Raw genomic sequence first — 19,372 nt, forward strand, 5'->3', positions numbered from 1 at the left:
CTTCTAACAATGATGCCAATTTCTGTTTTTCTGTCTGTGACATTTCCTTCACCAGCTACTCTAAATCTGGCTGTGAAACGTTTATTTATTTTTACTGCAGAATGCATAATCTTTGTGTAAAATGTGAAGTGAATATGTGAAAATGGTTAATAAAATAAGGATTTGTAAAAAACAACAAAAATAAAATAATATTTAATAATAATTAGGGACAATAATTATCATTTTAACAGTAATATTCAAGAACATAGTCATCATTAAAAAAACTATTTTAATGTACAGAGAATGTTAAATACTGTGTACTATAAAGGAAACTCGCATGCATCTTATATTTGAATTTTATTCTCCTGCTTTGTCTTGCTTGCCAGTTGCCTTCACTTTCTCTCTCTGGGATTCATGTTGGTACACCAGCACTTGTTTTACATGTGCCAAGCACCTCCACACTCAGAGAGGTGGCTCCAGCAGAATGATCACACTTTCAATGCTTTCATCATCATGTCCTTAAATAAACATCCAGTATCTGCCCATCCCCATTGGAGAAATTTTCCAGGGTCTCCAGACATCTTGTTTTTCAGGATTATTAATGTTTATTTTTATTTTTGAAGACATCCCATGTTATTTATTTTCGGCCTCCTGTCTGGAAATTTCCATTGTTTGCTCGTGTGCCATTTTAGCAGCAGAACTGTGGATTTCTGCTTCATGCTCTCTTGCCTTTGCCCGTAAATTTGCGATGCTGGAGAAGCGAAACTGCTCCGTGGTTGACTTGTCTTCTTGCTCCTTTTGGTCTTGAACAACACTCTTAAATGGTGGAGGCACCATGGAGGATTGATTTTTAGGTTGACTTCCAAGCCATGGGTAGGTGGACTTTGTTGCTTTTCCATCCCTGTGAGAAGCTTCAGTGCTCTCCTCTTCCTCTCGTCCATCATGTACTACACTGATGAGACACTCTGTGTCCTTCCCAGGTGACCTTTCTACAGGTTTGCCCTGCATTTTCATCTGCCGGCGCATCTTGGCTCTACGGTTCTGGAACCAAACCTGATTAAAACAAGAGAAGATGACGAAAAGTTTTGCATTGATGTGAACTGTGCATGAAATGTCACTTGTCAACTGTTTTTTTTTAACCGTGACACATGGAGCAAGGAAAAGTAAGGCTGATGAGACAATGGTGATGTTGGTGGGATTTCCTAGTGGGCAAAAACGACTTGAGTTTCAATAATAATTTTACAAAACATTTTGGGTCAAGTGCCAGGGAAGTACAGTGGAACCTCAGTTCATGAATGTCTCTGAACATGTACAAATCGGGTTACGACCAAAAAGTCCGTCAAACTTTTGCATCTGTTCACGACCACACACCCAGTATACGAACAAGCCAGTTTCCCTTTTGGTTTGTGCGCACCGATGATTTCTGCACATGTTCAGTCTCTCCCTGTTCATTCCCTGTGCAGCGAGAGAGAGAGAGAGAGAGAGAGACAGACACACACACACACACACACACACACACACACAAGATAGAGAGAGGAAGAGAGGGAGGGGGCTGGCTGCATAAGGCTGAGAAGGCAGTTAAAGGGATGCACCAGGCTTGTTTTTAAAGAGACAGATTCAAGCATTGCTTTAACCTCGTTGTATTTAATGAAGACTTTTTTCTATTGGATTTTAACCTCCGCTTCACTTCTGTTTACAGCGATCGGTTCGTAGCGTGCATTGTTACAATGTTACTTTTCTTGGTGGTTTATTAAATTACGGATTTTTCAAATGTTCATTTTTTTCCCTGTGCTTAAAAAAAATGTGTTTTTAGCGAGTGGTTTGTAGCGCAAACTCTTGCAGTGTTAGTTTTCTCTGTTGTTCAAGGTTTTCTCAGTGTTATTCAATGTTTTTACATTTAGTTTACTATTACGCTTTGCATTCTATTGTATAATTAACTATATTTGTGCTTAAAAATCTTAACAAATAATATATTTACATACAGTTCGTACGGTCTGGAACGGATTAATTGTATTTACATACTATCCTATGGGGGAAATTACTTCGGGTCGAGGTTCCACTATATAACATGTGGTCATGTGGGCAGTTATCTTTCACATTTGACATTCGTCATGTGGGTGTAACAACACAGTCTCCAATGGGAGAGGATTTGGTTTACACGAATAATTAGCCCAGGATTCAGACCCAGTCTCCAGCAGCCTTAAAGCAGCAACACTAGTTCTTTTTACAATAGTATAATGATTATGTTCTGACAATTTTTAGAAAAAGAAGACATCAGTTTCAGGTTGGAGTAGGTGGTAGGGCTGAAAACTAACTAAAAATCTCTAGTGGTTTGGGTAGACACTGGTATTATGTATTTGTATATACTTTCTGAATGAAACATTTTTAAAAAATGAAAAAATGTAATGATTAAGTGCAATGATTAATGTCATTAACACAAATGTACCTTTTATGCATCAAAATTCTTATAAAAGCTCTGCTATTGAAAAAGATTTGATTGCCGTATTCACCTCTCTCAAACCAATAAAAGGACAGCCTCTCTCTCTCTTTCTCTCTCTTGGTCTCTTCCCTGCTTTCTTTCTCTCTGTCTCTCACTCACTAACTCACCTGCTCACTCAGACCACTGCCGCTTCCAAGCAAACATAGCACAAGACAGTAGGGTTGGGACGTTTGACTTTTCTGAACTACACTGTGTCAACACAGCATGTCAAAGCTTCCGTAAAATTCCCACTACTATGTCTGATATCTGAAGCTTCAAAAGTCACTGAAACACTGGGAACACTCTGACTGCTTCAAAGTTTTGTGCTATCACGCCACAAACTATAAAACAAATGGGAAACTACTGGTTGTATTTTATATGGAAATGATAGTGAATTAAATAAGTAGCACTGAATTGGACAAAATCGATTTATCTGACAATAATGTAAATACTAGGCAACTCTTCTGTACTTGTACTTATGACTCGTCATTAATACTGTTGGCAACTGTAGACACATTCAATAAAATCTCTTTCAGTAGATGTGCCCTGTTCTACAAACACATTCATAAACCATATTATGATTCTTTTAGTCCATAAACAGTGATGAGAAAAATATTAATCTTTCATTAAAAAAAATCCCTTCACGTAAAAATAATTACAAATCAGTGGTGGCTTACAATGTGCTCATAATGCTTGCTGGCATGGCAATTTACCAACAAAGTACATCTTTAGGACTACGCATTTAAATATTATGTTATTGTAGAAAATACACTCTAACATATTATTGTAGCATTTAAATGACAACAGGATTACCATAAGATCAAAATGAGCACACAGAGTGTTCTTAAGCTTTTAGTACACCTGTCCATCCACATTGGCTTGTATACGCTCATCCTACACACCTCACGCCTGCTATGATTTCCTTTTGCATTGACTCACCAATCAGGTTAAACGGTACAGCACTCTGGGTAATGCTCTTGAAAGTGTGGACTCAGTTATTACACACCATTCACATTCAAATCCATGTATAAAGACATTACCATTAAGACACTAATACACTCACATTTCTTTTTGTTTAATCTATCTATATATCTATAGATATATATATATATATATATATATCTATATATATCTATATATCTATATATATATATATATATATACACATACATATATACAGTATATATCTATATACAGTATATATATATATATAAAAGCCAAATACCACTGACACTCATCACGAAATCTCCCGTACCATGAGGACTTGGGACTTGAAATTTGGAATGTATGTTACCCTTGGCCCATAGGTGCTTGCTAAAAAACGGTTTTAAAAATTTTGTGGTCAAATTTCTTATAGTTTTTTAGACTCATTCACTCTATTTCTTTCTAAAATAAATTTCTTTAAAGTAAATTAAAAATACTTTCATTTTTCTGAAGAGTACAAGTTTTGTTTCGATATTTTTGAGTTTCCACAAAGAGTTTATAATTTTCCATTTATTTATCTTTTTAGAATTTTTTTCTTTTTTGAGGGTTTTGATTTTCATACTTTTTTTATTTTATTCTTTTTCATACTTTCTTCACGGATTCTTCTATTAAGTTTATACCTCTTTAAATAAACCTGTAAAACTATGACTGAGAAAAAAAGAATGTATATTCACGAAGTAATGGTCCCTCACTGCGTGGTTCAGATGTGCAGTGACGGCGTGTGTCTGTTCTCCTCGCTGGCCTACCTTGTGCATGGCACCGCCTCTATACTTAAAACAGCTTATATTTGAGTAAACCATTTCAAGAAATAATTAGTAACCTATTTTGTTTCGTTTATGTGCTAAATCTTGCATTATGCCCTTTACAAGACATATACTGTCACTCTGTATATTTTAGAACACATTTTTCCTGTTACTATCCTGTAGCAAAGCACGGGTATTTAGCTAGTTATTAAATATTTCTGCCTGTTTTCCACTAAATTTAGCATATCAGAAAAATGGTTTTATCAAAACCAATGCCAGCAGCTGACTTCTCAAAACGGACTTGTCTGGGATCGAACCCATGAAGTTTTCATTACCAGTCAACAGTTGATACCGTTGTGCCACCAAAGCAGTCATTGTAAATGCGTGTCAATGTCGCACCCTAACGCAGGTTCTTTTCCTGCAGTTATATTTTTGAATAAAAGTGCACTTGTTCTGTTATATTTGTACCTTTTGTGAAAGTGTTTCTTTGATATTTGGACTTCAGGCTTAACACATTATAAACTTCATGTCTACATTTTGTCAATTATTACTAAAACATGAAAAACGTTTTTTCTTTAATGATGTGTTTACATAGATCGTTGTAGACACTGAACACACGTGAAATGCATGTGTTCCAAATAACGATATAGTATTTATAAAAGGTGTGATTTTGCTTGACTTCTCACTTTATACAACTCTAAGCAACTGACATGCAGGTAAACAAACTTGAGCTGAGAAAACTGTGTGCCGGTGGGAGATGTGATAGCAGGCTGCTTGCTGCTTATTAACACATTTAAAGGACAAAAGATGCTGACGGAGAGGTAAGTAGCGATTTAAGGTGGGACGGATCTATGAGTTTTTTCGTAGGCTCTGGTAATTCTAGTGTTAAAGGTGTTACCATTGATAACCATGGTGCTGGTATGCTAATTAGTAAGAATCTCACAGTATTCTGTACATGAGACAATAACGACTCCATAAACCCTAGAGTTCACTTGTGACATTGTAGCAATGGGAAGCAGTGTGGTAACTTGAAAGGTGTTAGGGAGTATGGTCAGAGACATGAACTGGTCCAGAGTGTTTGGCTAATATGAATTTTTGCCTTCCTTCTCTCTCTCTTATTAAAGAAAAAAATCCCTTTTCACATCATCTAGTCAATTTGACACAGAGGTTGGAGGGACACTACAATTCACCTCACCAGTCTAGCGTTGTTAATCACTCATTAGAGGAACGTCTTTACTTCTAGACAGAAATCTTTGAAAAGTACGGAGCCATGACTGCATTTGCTCTACTAGAGGATTTTATGAGGATTTCTCCTGCACAATACGATGGTGTATTGCATAGAGAGAGATTTTCACAGATCAGACTAGATTAGACTATTTTTTACTAATGATGATGAATGGCTCATGAGCCATTATCACTTACTACAAGCCATTCTTATGGACCTCTACCAAGAGCTGCATGTAACCCTTTAGAGCTCTACGTGTAATTACGCTCTTCCTGTGGAGGTGCAAACTCACCCTGTGCTTGGGCTCTTTGCAAAAAGGATCTTTCACAGAGTTCCTGCCAGGAGGTTGGTTGTATTTTTAGCCTATTATTCTCAGTTAAAGCTTGCCAGCTGGCCTAATTTTGGTCACCTGCTTTATTGACCACTTAACAGTCTTAGATCAGGAATTTGCTTTGTAATATTGGGGCTAAGCATTCCCCTTCAATCACAAACCACTAAAGAAACTCCTGAGTCTCACTGACTAAGAAGTAGAACCCCTTTAGCTCTGGGGCAGAGACAGTTTCTAAGCTTCAAGTGACACTTCTTAGCACTTTTTCAGCCCTCTGTTCTTGTGTGCAATTCAATTATTACAACCACCTTTGCCAATTCCTGCCAAGCAATATATTTTGATTTTCTAGTAACTCCAGTACTCAGCGTACCAAAGGACATATTTGCTATGGCCTTAATCTCTGCCATCAGAAGCTTCTTTTTTATTTAAATATATTTTTTTCTGAAATTGGTGTTTACTTGTCAATTTAATAAATTTAATAATGAGTAATGTTTTGCGGTTTATATGGCATTATATCATACCATATATGGATATCTGATGGTTTTCTTTGAGTGGAGACAATGTGCTTGATCATAAATGCACAAATTTAAGATGATCTATACTTTAAAAGCAAGCTGTGAGTAAGAAGGACTTAGAAACCTTTATCCATGTGTGCAGACATTTTAAAAATTGTTCATAGAATCAGTTAAATAATAATAACATGTTTGACTTTGGGATCGTTCTACTGCTGTTTTTATAAATGATATCTCAGGTGCTAAATTGGGAAGACTCGTGACAGCAGAGTTTTCTGTGCAAAATGAACCTGATTATATTGTTGCCATGACTAAGACTCACCAAGTATTGGTGGTGCAAGAAACACCTTGTCAAAGTTTTGCAAAGGGAGAGTGTGGCTGCACTCAAATGGTGAAAAACTACTGTGGAGAAAAAACACCCATGCATTCAGAAGTACAATTAGTCCATTAAGCCAATGGAGCACTCATTTCGCTTAACTAGCTATGACAGTTGCTTTCTGTGATTATCTAAGTTTACTTATAGTGGAGAATGCCCAGAATGGAAACGCCACCCATATGAAGAGAATATGTAGGAGGAAAACAAATACAATTAAGGAAATCCACATTCAGAAGAAGGGAGGAGAGAGGTTGTGGCCAGCCAAGTTTAGATAATAATCCTGACAGTGTCTGAGACTTAGAATCAGCCTCACCTGCACACATCTCTAAAACCACCAACTGCTAGAAATCTCTAAATTCAATCAGCAATATAGCACCTCTCACATCCCCCCCAGTGTCACGCAAGACACCCATGACAAACTAGCATCTGGTTAAGAATATGTGTCCTCTACACCACCTCCTCTGGGACAGTCTCTTGTCTAACTTAAATTGGTATATATGGACTAAGCTGATCAGTTGACTTTAGTGTTAACAGTCAAACATAATTGCATTAGTTTAACCAATTTTTCAAATATGTTATGTTCTTCAATTTTCTGAAAAACTGAAAAGCACATAGCAGCCTTCAAGGTTACTCAGCATTAGAATGAAGGAAGAAGGTAGCCTCAGAACAAACACAAACCTTCAGACTGAAATCTCCTTTAGCCTTCTGGCTCTGAAGTGCTAAACACTCAAATCTTATTAAAACTCTGCACACAATTCCCAGTGCGTCCAAAACCACTAGTGGAAAGACTGAAATGTCTTACCTGAACTCTTGCCTCAATAAGATCCAACCTCAGTGCCAATGCCTCCCTCATAAAGATGTCGGGGTAATGGGTGGTCTCAAAGGCCTTTTCTAACTCTTCCAGCTGCCAGCTGCTGTAGTTGGCTCGAGCCCGCCTTTGCTTTACTGGCCGGGTTTCATCTTGAATATTAAAAAAACAGGAATATTTATCTTACATAAATGCTTAAGCTATTGAACAGATAAAGCAGGTTGTAAAAATGAAATACTTGGCTTATCCACCGAAGCCAAGGTAAAATTGGCTTAGAGCATCTTAGCTTTAGCTGAATTTATTTGTTTAGAGTGTTCTTGATAAAAACAGCACCACAAAAATGGAATTAATTTATTTAGGTCAAAATACGGTAAATTATATACAGTGCATCCGGAAAGTATTCACAGCGCATCACTTTTTCCACATTTTGTTATGTTACAGCCTTATTCCAAAATGGATTAAATTCATTTTTTCCTCAGAATTCTACACACAACACCCCATAATGACAATGTGAAAAAAGTTTACTTGAGATTCTTGAGATTAAAAATAAAAAAACTGAGAAAGCACATGTACATAAGTATTCACAGCCATGAAGCTCAAAATTGAGCTCAGGTGCATCCTGTTTCCCCTGATCAACCTTGAGATGTTTCTGCAGCTTCATTGGAGTCCACCTGTCGTAAATTCAGTTGATTGGACATGATTTGGAAAGGCACACACCTGTCTATATAAGGTCCCACAGTTGACAGTTCATTTCAGAGCACAAACCAAGCATGAAGTCAAAGGAATTGTCTGTAGACCTCCGAGACAGGATTGTCTTGAGGCACAAATCTGGGGAAGATTACAGAAAAATTTTTGCTGCTTTGAAGGTCCCAATGAGCAAAGTGGCCTCCATCATCCGTAAGTGGAAGAAGTTCGAAACCACCAGGAATCTTCCTAGAGCTGGCCGGCCATCTAAACTGAGCGATTGGGAGAGAAGGGCCTTAGTCAGGGAGGTGACCAAGAACCTGATGGTCACTCTGTCAGAGCTCCAGAGGTCCTCTGTGAGAGAGGAGAACCTTCCAGAAGGACAACCATCTCTGCAGCAATCCACCAATCAGGCCTGTATGGTAGAGTGGCCAGACGGAAACCACTCCTTAGTAAAAGGTACATGGCAGCCCACCTGGAGTTTGTCAAAAGGCACCTGAAGGACTCTCAGACCATGAGAAACAAAATTGAATTCTTTGGTGTGAATGCCAGGTGTCACATTTGGAGGAAACCAGGCACCGCTCATCACCAGGCCAATACCATCCCAACAGTGAAGCATGGTGGTGGCAGCATCATGCTGTGGGGATGTTTTTCAGCGGCAGGAACTAGGAGACTAGTCAGGATAAAGAGAAAGATGACTGCAGCAATGTACAGAGACATCCTGGATGAAAGCCTGCTCCAGAGCGCTCTTGACCTCAGACTGGGGCGACAGTTCATATTTCAGCAGGACAAAGACCCTAAGCACACAGCCAAGATATCAAAGGAGTGGCTTCTGGAGAACTCTGTGAATGTCCTTGAGTGGCCCAGACAGAGCCCAGACTTGAATCCGATTGAACACCTCTGGAGAGATCTTAAAATGGCTGTGCACCGACGCTTCCCATCCAACCTGATTGAGCTTGAGAGGTGCTACAAAGAGGAATGGGCGAAACTGGCCAACGATAGGTGTGCCAAGCTTGTGACATCATATTCAAAAAGACTTGAGGCTGTAATTGCTGCCAAAGGTGCATCGACAAAGTATTGAGCTAAGGCTGTATACACATGTGATTTCTTACTTTTTTATTTTTAATAAATTTGCAAAAATCTCGAGTAAACTTTTTTCACGTCATTATGGGGTGTTGTGTGTAGAATTCTGAGGAAAAAAATGAATTTAATCGATTTTGGAAAAAGGCTGTAACATAACAAAATGTGGAAAAAATGATACACTGTATATATATATAGGGTGGGCCATTTATATGGATACACCTTAATAAAATGGGAATGGTTGGTGATATTAACTCCTGTTTGTGCACATTATTATATGTGAGGGGAAACTTTTCAAGATGGGTGGTGACCATGGTGGCCATTTTGAAGTCGGCCATTTTGGATCCAACTTTTGTTTTTCAATAGGAAGAGGGTCATGTGACACATCAAACTTATTGGGAATTTCACATGAAAAACAATGGTGTGCTTGGTTTTAATGTAATTTTATTCTTTCATGAGTTATTTACAAGTTTCTCTTTGTTTTACAGCCATTGACATGTCACAGAGGTTAACACGTGAGGAGCGGATAGAAATTGTGTTGATGTCTGGTGAACGCAGTAACCGGGTCATTGCAGCAGATTTCAATGCAAGACACCCTACAGGACCACCCATCTCCTATGCTACAGTTAGCAAACTGCTTGCTAAGTTTCGTGAAACTGGTTCAGTGTTGGATTTGCCAAAATGTGGACGCATGAAAACTGTCACTAATGAAGAAACATCAGTGGCTGTCCTAGCTTCATTCAGCAAGAGCCCACAGCGTAGCACTCGCCGCATGTCACTGGAGAGTGGCATTAGTCGAACATCCCTTCGGCGGATATTAGCTACTCACAAATGGCACCCTTACAAACTCCAGCTACTGCAGCATCTCAACGAGGATGACCCAGATCGGCGCACTGAATTTGCAGAATGGGCAAAACAAAAATTGGAACAGGACCCTCAGTTTACGCAGAAGATTTTGTTCAGTGATGAGGCAAACTTTTATGTGAATGGTGAAGTTAACAAACAAAACCACCGCTATTGGTCTGACACTAACCCACATTGGATAGATCCCTCCAAGACTGTTGGAAAAAAAAAATTGATGGAATGGTGTGGTATATGGGGTACAAAGATAGTGGGGCCATTCTTCATCAATGGAAACCTCAAGGCCAATATTGCTACATGACAATGTGTTTCCCTCTTTATGCACTGAAGCTGGCACGTTCCCTGAGTTTTTCCAGCAAGATGGTGCACCACACATTATGGGTGTCAGGTCCGAGCATTCCTAGATGAACAGTTTCCTGGAAAGTGGATTGGTCGTTGTGGGCCAGTTGAATGGCCCCCAAGGTCTCCCGATCTGACCCCCTTAGACTTTTATCTTTGGGGTCATCTGAAGGCAATTGTCTATGCTGTGAAGATACGAGATGTGCAGCACCTGAAACTACGGATACTGGAAGCCTGTGCTAGCATTTCTCCCTCGGTGTTGCTATCAGTGTGTGAAGAGTGGGAGAAGAGGGTTGCATTGACAATCCAACACAATGGGCAGCACATTGAACACATTTTATAAGTGGTCAGAAACTTGTAAATAACTCATGAAAGAATAAAGTTACGTTAAAACCAAGCACACCATTGTTTTTCTTGTGAAATTCCCAATAAGTTTGATGTGTCACATGACCCTCTTCCTATTGAAAAAACAAAAGTTGGATCCAAAATGGCCGACTTCAAAATGGCCACCATGGTCACCACCCATCTTGAAAAGTTTCCCCCTTCACATATACTAATGTGCCACAAACAGGAAGTTAATATCACCAACCATTCCCATTTTATTAAGGTGTATCCATATAAATGGCCCACCCTATAACAAAATGTGGAAAAATGATGCACTGTTAATATACTGTATATAGATATATTTATATATTTATATATATATATATTGATATATATATATATATATATATATATAGATAGATATATTTATATATTTATATATATATATATATATTGATATATATATATATATATATATATATATATATATATATATATATATATATATATAGAGTTGTGGGTGCCTCTTTCTGGAGTGCAATACAGTCCTGTTGGGATCTGGGGTGCCGCCTAGGGACGCTGACTCTGTTTCTGAGCCTGTGTGGGTGGCTCTTCTGCCACACCTGGAAATGCTGCCAGACATGGAGCAATGAGCACCTGGGGCAATGAGCACCTGAGGCACTGAGTGCCTTATATAAGGGTCAGCGGACATTACTCGGTGAGCCAGAGTTGGCTGGAAGGTGGATGAAGCTTGCCGAGGAGAAGTGGAGAAGAAAAGGAAAGTATTGTGTTTGGTGCTTTGGACTGTGTTGTGCCAATGGTAAATGAGGAAGGCGTTTTCCATTAGGTGAAGAAAAATAAAAAACCTTTGTGTTTTTGTAAGTGTGCCTCCTGTCTCTATCAGGTTGGGTGGCTGGCTTACCCTCATAGAGTTGTCACACTATATTATATATATATATATATATATATATATATATATATATATATATATATATATATATATATATATATATATATATACACAAAGCAGAAAGGATCAAAATCTAAAAGAGTAATGAAAAAAATAAGGAACAAAGGTCAAAATTCATAATATAAAATGTGTAAAACTTCAAATTGCTAAAATAAGAAAAGGAGAAAATGAAAAGCTGAAATTGGCAAACAATTAATTGCAAAGTAAAATGTCAACTATTTACAATACTAAATCTGAATTTATAAAGCATTAATTCCACAAATCTATTAACCAAAATGAAGTGGTCAGAGACAACAAGAACACAAGGGTGGCAGAAGAAACCAGCGAGATGCTAATGGTGCTGCTCCCAAAAGAGACAACCTAGGATTTACTAGCCCTCAAGTACACCTAATTAAAACACCCCTGGGTCTCCCCATATTTTAAACAATTAACCAACTAACTTAATTTGAACTGAAACCAAGCAAGCTGGACAAAACACAAAACATAAAAGGCAATACACAACACAACAGTTAGTTCTGCTGCCTAACACCTTCAGAGAGCTGCATTCAGTGCTGGTACTGCCACGGTCTCTGAGGAGCTTACATGTCTTTCCTGTGTCCACACAAGTTTAAGTTCTGGTTCTTCGGTTGCCTCCCACATCCCAAAGACGAGCATGTTAAGTTAATTGAGAATCACAAATTTATCTTGTCTGGGTGGATGATGCACTGGTGCGGAGTTCAGTGTTAGTTCTCACCTTCCACCTAACATTACCAACCTATGCTCTGGCTCTCCAGGACCCTAAACACCGGGTTTAGCAGGACCACTAAAAGCAGGAGTGAAATATATAGATATAAAAAACACATACTGTATATGATACTCTCACACTGACACTCCATCGCCATTTTATAAGGTGCTTTTCCCAACAAACACTGTAATATATTATTTTGCAAAAAGAGAAAGCATAAAAAAAGTACCAAATAAAATCTTAATAGATGTAAAGGGAAATTCTTCATATAAGTATATAAAAAGTATGAAAAATTTTTAATTTAAATGTTTAACATCAGGTTGGTGCATACGGTACTGGAGAATATATATATATATATATATATATATATATATATATATATATAAAAATTAATAAAACAGCCAGAAATTGGATAAACATACCATTACCCAGGGAAAGCTCACATTACCCGAAAGACCTGAACAAACATTATTAAAACTCACATTATCCAAAAGGAAAACCAAAAACTTCCTGGGTAAAGTTAGAAAGTCATATTTTATTCCATCTTTAAACAGGTCTCTTGGATAATATTAGTTTTACCTGGGTAATGTGAGGTTTATTCACTTTTCGGGCTTTAGCCATAACACACACACACACACACACACATACTGTATATATATATACTGTATATACACACATATGTAATGCTTCTTTGAAAAATGTTACAAATGCATACACATTCATCATGGAAACTGCCCAATTCATATGTGTGAAAGCGCCAGCCTCCTCACAGTGGTAACTGCTCCTAACTGTTAGCTTTTGAATGAGACCTCAGAGTTACTGGATGACGTTGGACTCACCAGAAATAACCCTGGCATCAGATAAACATGGACACTAGCCTGTAGTGGTCCAACACTGAAGAGTACCCAGAGTCAGAGGGGCTTGGCGACCAGTTGGCAGAGGTCAGAATGACCATAAAGATCCTTTCCAGAGATTCCCTGGCATCAGTGTAATCCTGAGTTTGGCTTTCCTTTCTTAATTTGGTAGATGGCTTTATCAGAATGGTCTTTACATCATTATTTATTTATATTAAGTCCTATTTGAAGATTGAATACCTAATATGCAGTCAGACAGTCTTTCGCCTAACCCGCTTTGTCCTGAACAGGGTCATGGGGGTCTGCTGGAGCCTATCCGAGCTAGCAAAGGGCACAAGGCAGGAACAAACCATGGACAGGGTGCAAGTCCATCACAGAGCAAATACACATGCTCACATACACACCCCAACTACACCAGGGCCGATTTCGGATTACCAGTTCACCTAACCTGCATGTCACTGGACAGTGGGAGAAAACCGGAGCACCCAGAGGAAACCTACACAGACACAGGGAGAACATACAAACTTCACATAGGGAGGACCCAAGACATGAACTGTGGTCTCTTTACTGCGAGGCAGCAGCACTACCACTGCATCACTCTGCTGCCCGCCTAATTTACAATGTATGTCTTTTGATACAGAGTATTCTATATGTATTGTGAATGTTGCATGAAGCAGTTTCATTGATGTTATTTAACATTTTTGCTGTACCATACTTAATTTAAACACTGTGTGTGTGTGTGTATGGGTGTGTGTGTATGTTTGCACTACAATGGACTGGAATCCTGTCCAGGTTTGTTCCTGCCATGCTCTCTATGCCAGCTGGGATAGGCTCCAGCTCCTCTGGCGACCCAGATCTGGATTAAGTGGGTTTGGAAAGGTCTACACTATTTTGAGTTTATTTGATATGTTACACAAACTATTTTAAATTACTTTAAGATTTTTATTAAACTTCTGATTAGATTAACTTTATTGATCCCATGAAGAAAATCAAATGCATACAGCAGAAGAAATATAAAAAAACAAGGATGCAGACTCACAAGACAAATAATACAGCCAATCAATCAATAAGTAAATAATTAAAATAAAAACAAACAAGTACATCAGGTGGAATATAAAAATTCAATGAAATGTGAAATTGTTATAAAAATTGTTTACAAACGTAATTTATTATATATATATATATATATATATATATATATATATATATATATATATATATATATATATATATATATATAATCATGAATATTTATACATTTTTTAAATAATGTTTATATAAAAAATGAAATGGTGGGTGAAATATGTATTTCAATAAAGAAGTTATAATCAGGCTATCAGGCGCACACTGTTATTAAGGTCACTTTCAATATATTAGATAAAATCCAGTCAAAAATACAATAAACATTTCAGTGAGATAATTAAAATACAATGTACATTAAACCATAAAACATCGCTTTAACTCAATTTGGAAACATGATTATAATAAAAAATTCCTATTGTTAAACAAATCCTCATATGTTGTTGATTAAAGTGCCAAAGTTTAAAACAGAAACAAGAGACAGGACCCCAGTAGGCTTATTTTAAAGTTAAATTAATAAATTCTGCAGTGTATGATATTGTGTACAGTTCCAGACACACTTTATTTGATTTTATCTTTTGTTTTAAATAATATAGCTTTCCCATTGAGTTATGAAGCGTGCTTTACAATTCTCACAGTTAAGAAATCTCAGTCAACATGCATATAATGTAGTATTAGAGATCCAAAAAATGCTGTTACGAGTATGAAGAATAATTGTGAATTCAAAACAATCTCATAGATAAGCAAATATCTTCCTCCAAAATAATGGAGCACAATTGAATTGTTAATAAACTGATAATAACAATTGATAGCTGTTTAGAGAAAAATTAATGGAAGAATGTATTGGCAAGGCTAAATTAGCAGGCATATCTCCAAAAATCTAAATTTTAGAACAACAGCAACAACCTCCAAATACACACAAGACCTTCTGACCTGGATGATGATAAGAGAGCTGATGCTGTCTAATAACAGGCTTGTAGGTGAAAGTAAGATGGACAAATTGTGGTCAGATCTGCCCAACTGAGCATGTCCAGTAAAGCCAAGCATCAGGCCATGCCATACCATTCCTTTCTTTACATTTATGCAGTATTTTCCTTTTAACATATGACCTTAGCTTTCCATTTTAACAATATTAAGCTTTTTGAAAAAAGTATATATATTATGGCGGACTGCTGGAGCCCTTACCCGACTGGGCCGCCCAAAGTATGGAAGTATTAGGGAGGGAGTGTATTTTTAAGACAGTTTCTCCCCCGGACCGACAGAGGGGCCCACAGGTTGTAAGCATGGAAGCTCAACCCTGCTGGGGTCCATGGCCACCACGAGGGGATGCCTGAACTTTTACAGGGTCACACCCGGAAGTGCTGCCAGAAGAAGCTTGTTGGGCACCTGGAGTCCTTCCAGGTGCCCTGTAAAAGGAGCCAGTTACCACCACTCAATGGCCAGAGTTTGGAGGAAGAAGACAAAGCCTGAGGAGGAGTGGAGGCAGAAGGACTGGGGACAAAAAGGGACTGTGCGGCGCTGTGTGTTTTAGACACTGTGGTGTGGGGAGCAGGGTGAAACGACCCCCAATCCCAAATAAACCGTGTGTTGTGTGCAAAATCTGCAAATCTGCAAAATATATATGAATATTCTGAAAAGATAAAGTGAAAGTTTTGAAAGGATAACAATATCAGTTGTCCTTTCCTAAAGAAACTTGAAGAGCTGACCACCTGTATTGTATTATATTGAATACTTTTCATCATGTTGTAGAAACTAAATTTGCAAAGATCATTAAAATGTCCTTGTGATTGTGCATCCCAAATAACTGTTCTGAGACAATCCACAGAAAGTGCTCAAATGTAACATGGCATTCACGTGAACTGACTGGGAGAAGCACAAACTCAGAGATCCTGTAAACCTCATGTAGCAGATGTAGGCCAATTGTCAATGACATGTTTAGACGGGTAATGAAGAGAACCATGTTGTCTGCATACTGGGATATTTTTTGTTTTGTTTATTTTTCTTATAATAGATTTTATTTACTAACTGCTGCTGAAGATGGATAGCCAAAGCTTCAATAGCAATTTGCAAAATAGCATTGGTGATAGTGGATAGCCCCGTGTAGGTCTTTAGTGTAAACTGTTTAGAATTTATATTGTTTACTCGGGCAGGTGGGTCCAATGCAATGTATGGTAATTTGATCCAAATACAATTAGTAGTTCCTAACCTAAATTTGCACAGTACAGTAAAGAAATATTCCCATTCCACCTTAATGAATGGGTTTTCAGGGTCTGGGGATTTCAGGAACTTTGGAACCTCCAATGATGAAGGGGGATACAGTACATCAAACAATCTTCAGAGTTTTCAGAGTAGATGTCCACATTTACCAAAACCCGGCTAAGGAAGGGGGTTTACCGCACTCACTAACAGAACCTGCATGGCAGATCTGAATGCTATACCTGGTTCTTATTTGCGTGGAATCACACATTCTGCATGTGTCAACACGGGTTTTCTTTCAGATACACTGCCATTTATTTACTGTGGATGTGAGGGGGTGATAAAGTGGACTGTTGTCCCTTCCAGGTTTGCCTCCTGCATTGCACTCAATACAGTTTACAATACAATACAGTTTATTTTTGGATAGCCCAAAATCACACAGGAAGTGCCGCAATGGGCTTTAACAGGCCCTGCCTCTTGACAGACCCCCAGCCTTGACTCTCTGAGAAGACAAGGAAAAACTCCCAAAAAAACCTCGTAGGGAAAAATGGAAGAAACCTTGGGAAAGGCAGTTCAAAGAGAGACCCCTTTCCAGGTAGGTTGGGCGTGCAGTGGGTGTCAAAAGAAAGGGGTCAATACAATACAATACACAGAACAGAACAAATCCTTAATACAGCATAATAATAAAAATTTTAGAAGCACGGAGCAGAATTTAACTGTAGATGATATCACATAATAAGATTTGGATATTTTTAGAGTCCTGGAGACCTCATCCATCAAGCTGCCTCCCCATTTGGCCATTCCATGGCTGAAACGTTGCTAGCCAATCCGATGAAAGGACCCCTTTTTCTCATGATTCCTGTGATCCTCCAACAGGGATGACTTTACCATAGGCAGGCAAACAACTTGGCAGGTGGGTTGTGGCACCAATTGCCACATTCAATACTGCTGGGATAGGCCCTGGGCCTCTCAAGTGGATCAAGAAGGCATGAAGCCGTCACGTTCAGTGTAACTTGTCTGTGTCACAATCTTTTATTAATATATTTCCTTTGAAATTAATGTCTCCATCCTTCAACTATATAAAGCAGGATTTGAATCGAGAAAATGTTCTAGATGTTCATCTACTCACAATTTCTTCTGAGCTTTTGCTAATTTCACTTACATTATGTAAAGCCTTGTATGCAGATAAAGGTTTTTTTTCCTCCCCCATTTCTTTTTGAAGAACTTTGAATTCACCCTGCAAGCAAACTTACATGTAGTGGCTTACTCTTTAGAGAGGGTTGCACCTGTGCATGTTCCCATATAATAAATTATCTCTCTCTATCTTCATAATATATAGAATATATACAGTACATATATATGTGTGTTTTTCTTCACTTTTCTAAGTAGAAGAAAATTGTAGGCTTGTAAAGCATATTCACTGAAAAATTGCAGGAAGAAAAACCAGAACACCATTATTCTTAATGTTTAAAAATACTGGAAAGCCACTTGACTAAAATGTTTTGTTCAGAAACGTAAAACTGAATCAAAATGGTACAGATTGAAAAGCCTGAAATGGATCCATGAAAATATGAATTCCAATAAATGGTCATCCATTCATTTTCTGAGTCATAAGGAGCCCATAGTCATGTGGCATTAGCAGAAGGCACGAGCCTACTATGCATTGAGCACCAGTTCTTTACAGGGTAACACAGGTATTCACTCAATAAAGCTTCACCAATGAATGTAACTGGCATGTCTTTGGGATGTGAAAAGACAACAAAATTTAGTAACAATTAAACACTTGCATGGGAAGAATCTGCAACCCCCATAGTGGCATGGTCAGAAATTGAAATTTGTCCCCTAAAGCTGTAGAGCATTACCCAGTTATAATCAGAAAGCATGCATAAAATGCAGAACTAGTCACAAACAAATGAGAGAATGCCAAAAGACAGACATACAGGTATTGCACTTAGACAAACAAATCCCCCCTCACTCATTTATAAATTAAACGTTTTCGCTTACCTGTATATTCATTAATTCCGGCTAATCCAGCTGCCTGAGTGGCCAACAGCAGTGCTTGCTTGCAGGGTTCTGGTTGGAGGTAGTTTTGCAGAATTTCATAGCTGAATAAAGGGCTTGGGAATAAGAGACTGGAAATCTGTGGGGTGCCGAAGCGTGCAGAGAAAGCTGGGTAGAAATGAGTGGCAGAAGCAGGCAGGATCCCTGTTGGCAAGGCGGACATCAATTGGCTGGGGCTAAACATCCTGCTCCTCTACGTGCTATTCTCGGTCAGATTCGGCGCCAAAGAGCGCAGCGTATTGTTTAGGTTTTCAGTTGGCTACACCTCAGGACGCCCTATACGATCTGTGAAAACTGAGGTATCCGCTTACCTGCTTTCGTCTAATAAAACAAAATAGGAAATCAGTGTTCAAATTTACAAAAGGCAGTAATCTAAGATTAATACTGACAAGATCAAGCTCAGTAAAAAAAAAAACTCGACATACGTTTCTATTTGTAAACACTGTCACTGCAAAATGAGTAAATGTCTTAAAATCAGTGAACAGCATCTGCCAAAGAAATAAGCTTAAAGACTTGGTGCTCATAGCTTTTCATGACACGTTAGAATAACTTTTCCCTTATATACGAGAATTAAGTTGACCAAGAATTTAAACTTGTGAACTGCGAGTCCTACCTGGTGCTGACTCAATATGAATTATTTAATATAATGCAAAGAAATTTAGTTGAAATAATCAGCTGCGCTCGGCAATAGAAACAAGGCAGGTGTGAAGGAACAAGACGGGCTTACCTGCACTTTCTGAAACAAGCACCGCCTCTCGGAGTCAC

At 38.2% G+C, this 19,372-nt stretch overlaps 1 protein-coding gene across 3 annotated transcripts; it reads right to left on the reverse strand.

Annotated features, from left to right (window-relative positions):
- Positions 1 to 317: 317 nt before the first annotated feature.
- si:dkey-43p13.5 (visual system homeobox 2) lies at positions 318 to 19,372 on the reverse strand. Of its 3 annotated transcripts, none has more exons than XM_039775375.1 (4): positions 19,335 to 19,372; positions 18,551 to 18,928; positions 7,429 to 7,586; positions 318 to 1,032 (listed from the first exon to the last, which is right to left on the reverse strand). In XM_039775375.1, exons 2-4 carry the CDS (start codon positions 18,789 to 18,791, stop codon positions 613 to 615), a joined length of 819 nt encoding a protein of 272 aa, XP_039631309.1. In that variant the 5' UTR covers positions 18,792 to 18,928; positions 19,335 to 19,372; the 3' UTR covers positions 318 to 612. The 3 variants fall into 3 exon arrangements, with proteins under 3 accessions (XP_039631309.1, XP_039631308.1, XP_039631307.1); XM_039775374.1 differs by lacking the exon at positions 19,335 to 19,372 and adding an exon at positions 19,221 to 19,283; XM_039775373.1 differs by lacking the exon at positions 19,335 to 19,372 and having other exon boundaries at positions 18,551 to 19,156.

This window comes from Polypterus senegalus, chromosome 13 (assembly GCF_016835505.1).
Source record: "Polypterus senegalus isolate Bchr_013 chromosome 13, ASM1683550v1, whole genome shotgun sequence".
In the NCBI taxonomy this organism is placed as follows: Eukaryota; Metazoa; Chordata; class Cladistia; order Polypteriformes; family Polypteridae; genus Polypterus; species Polypterus senegalus.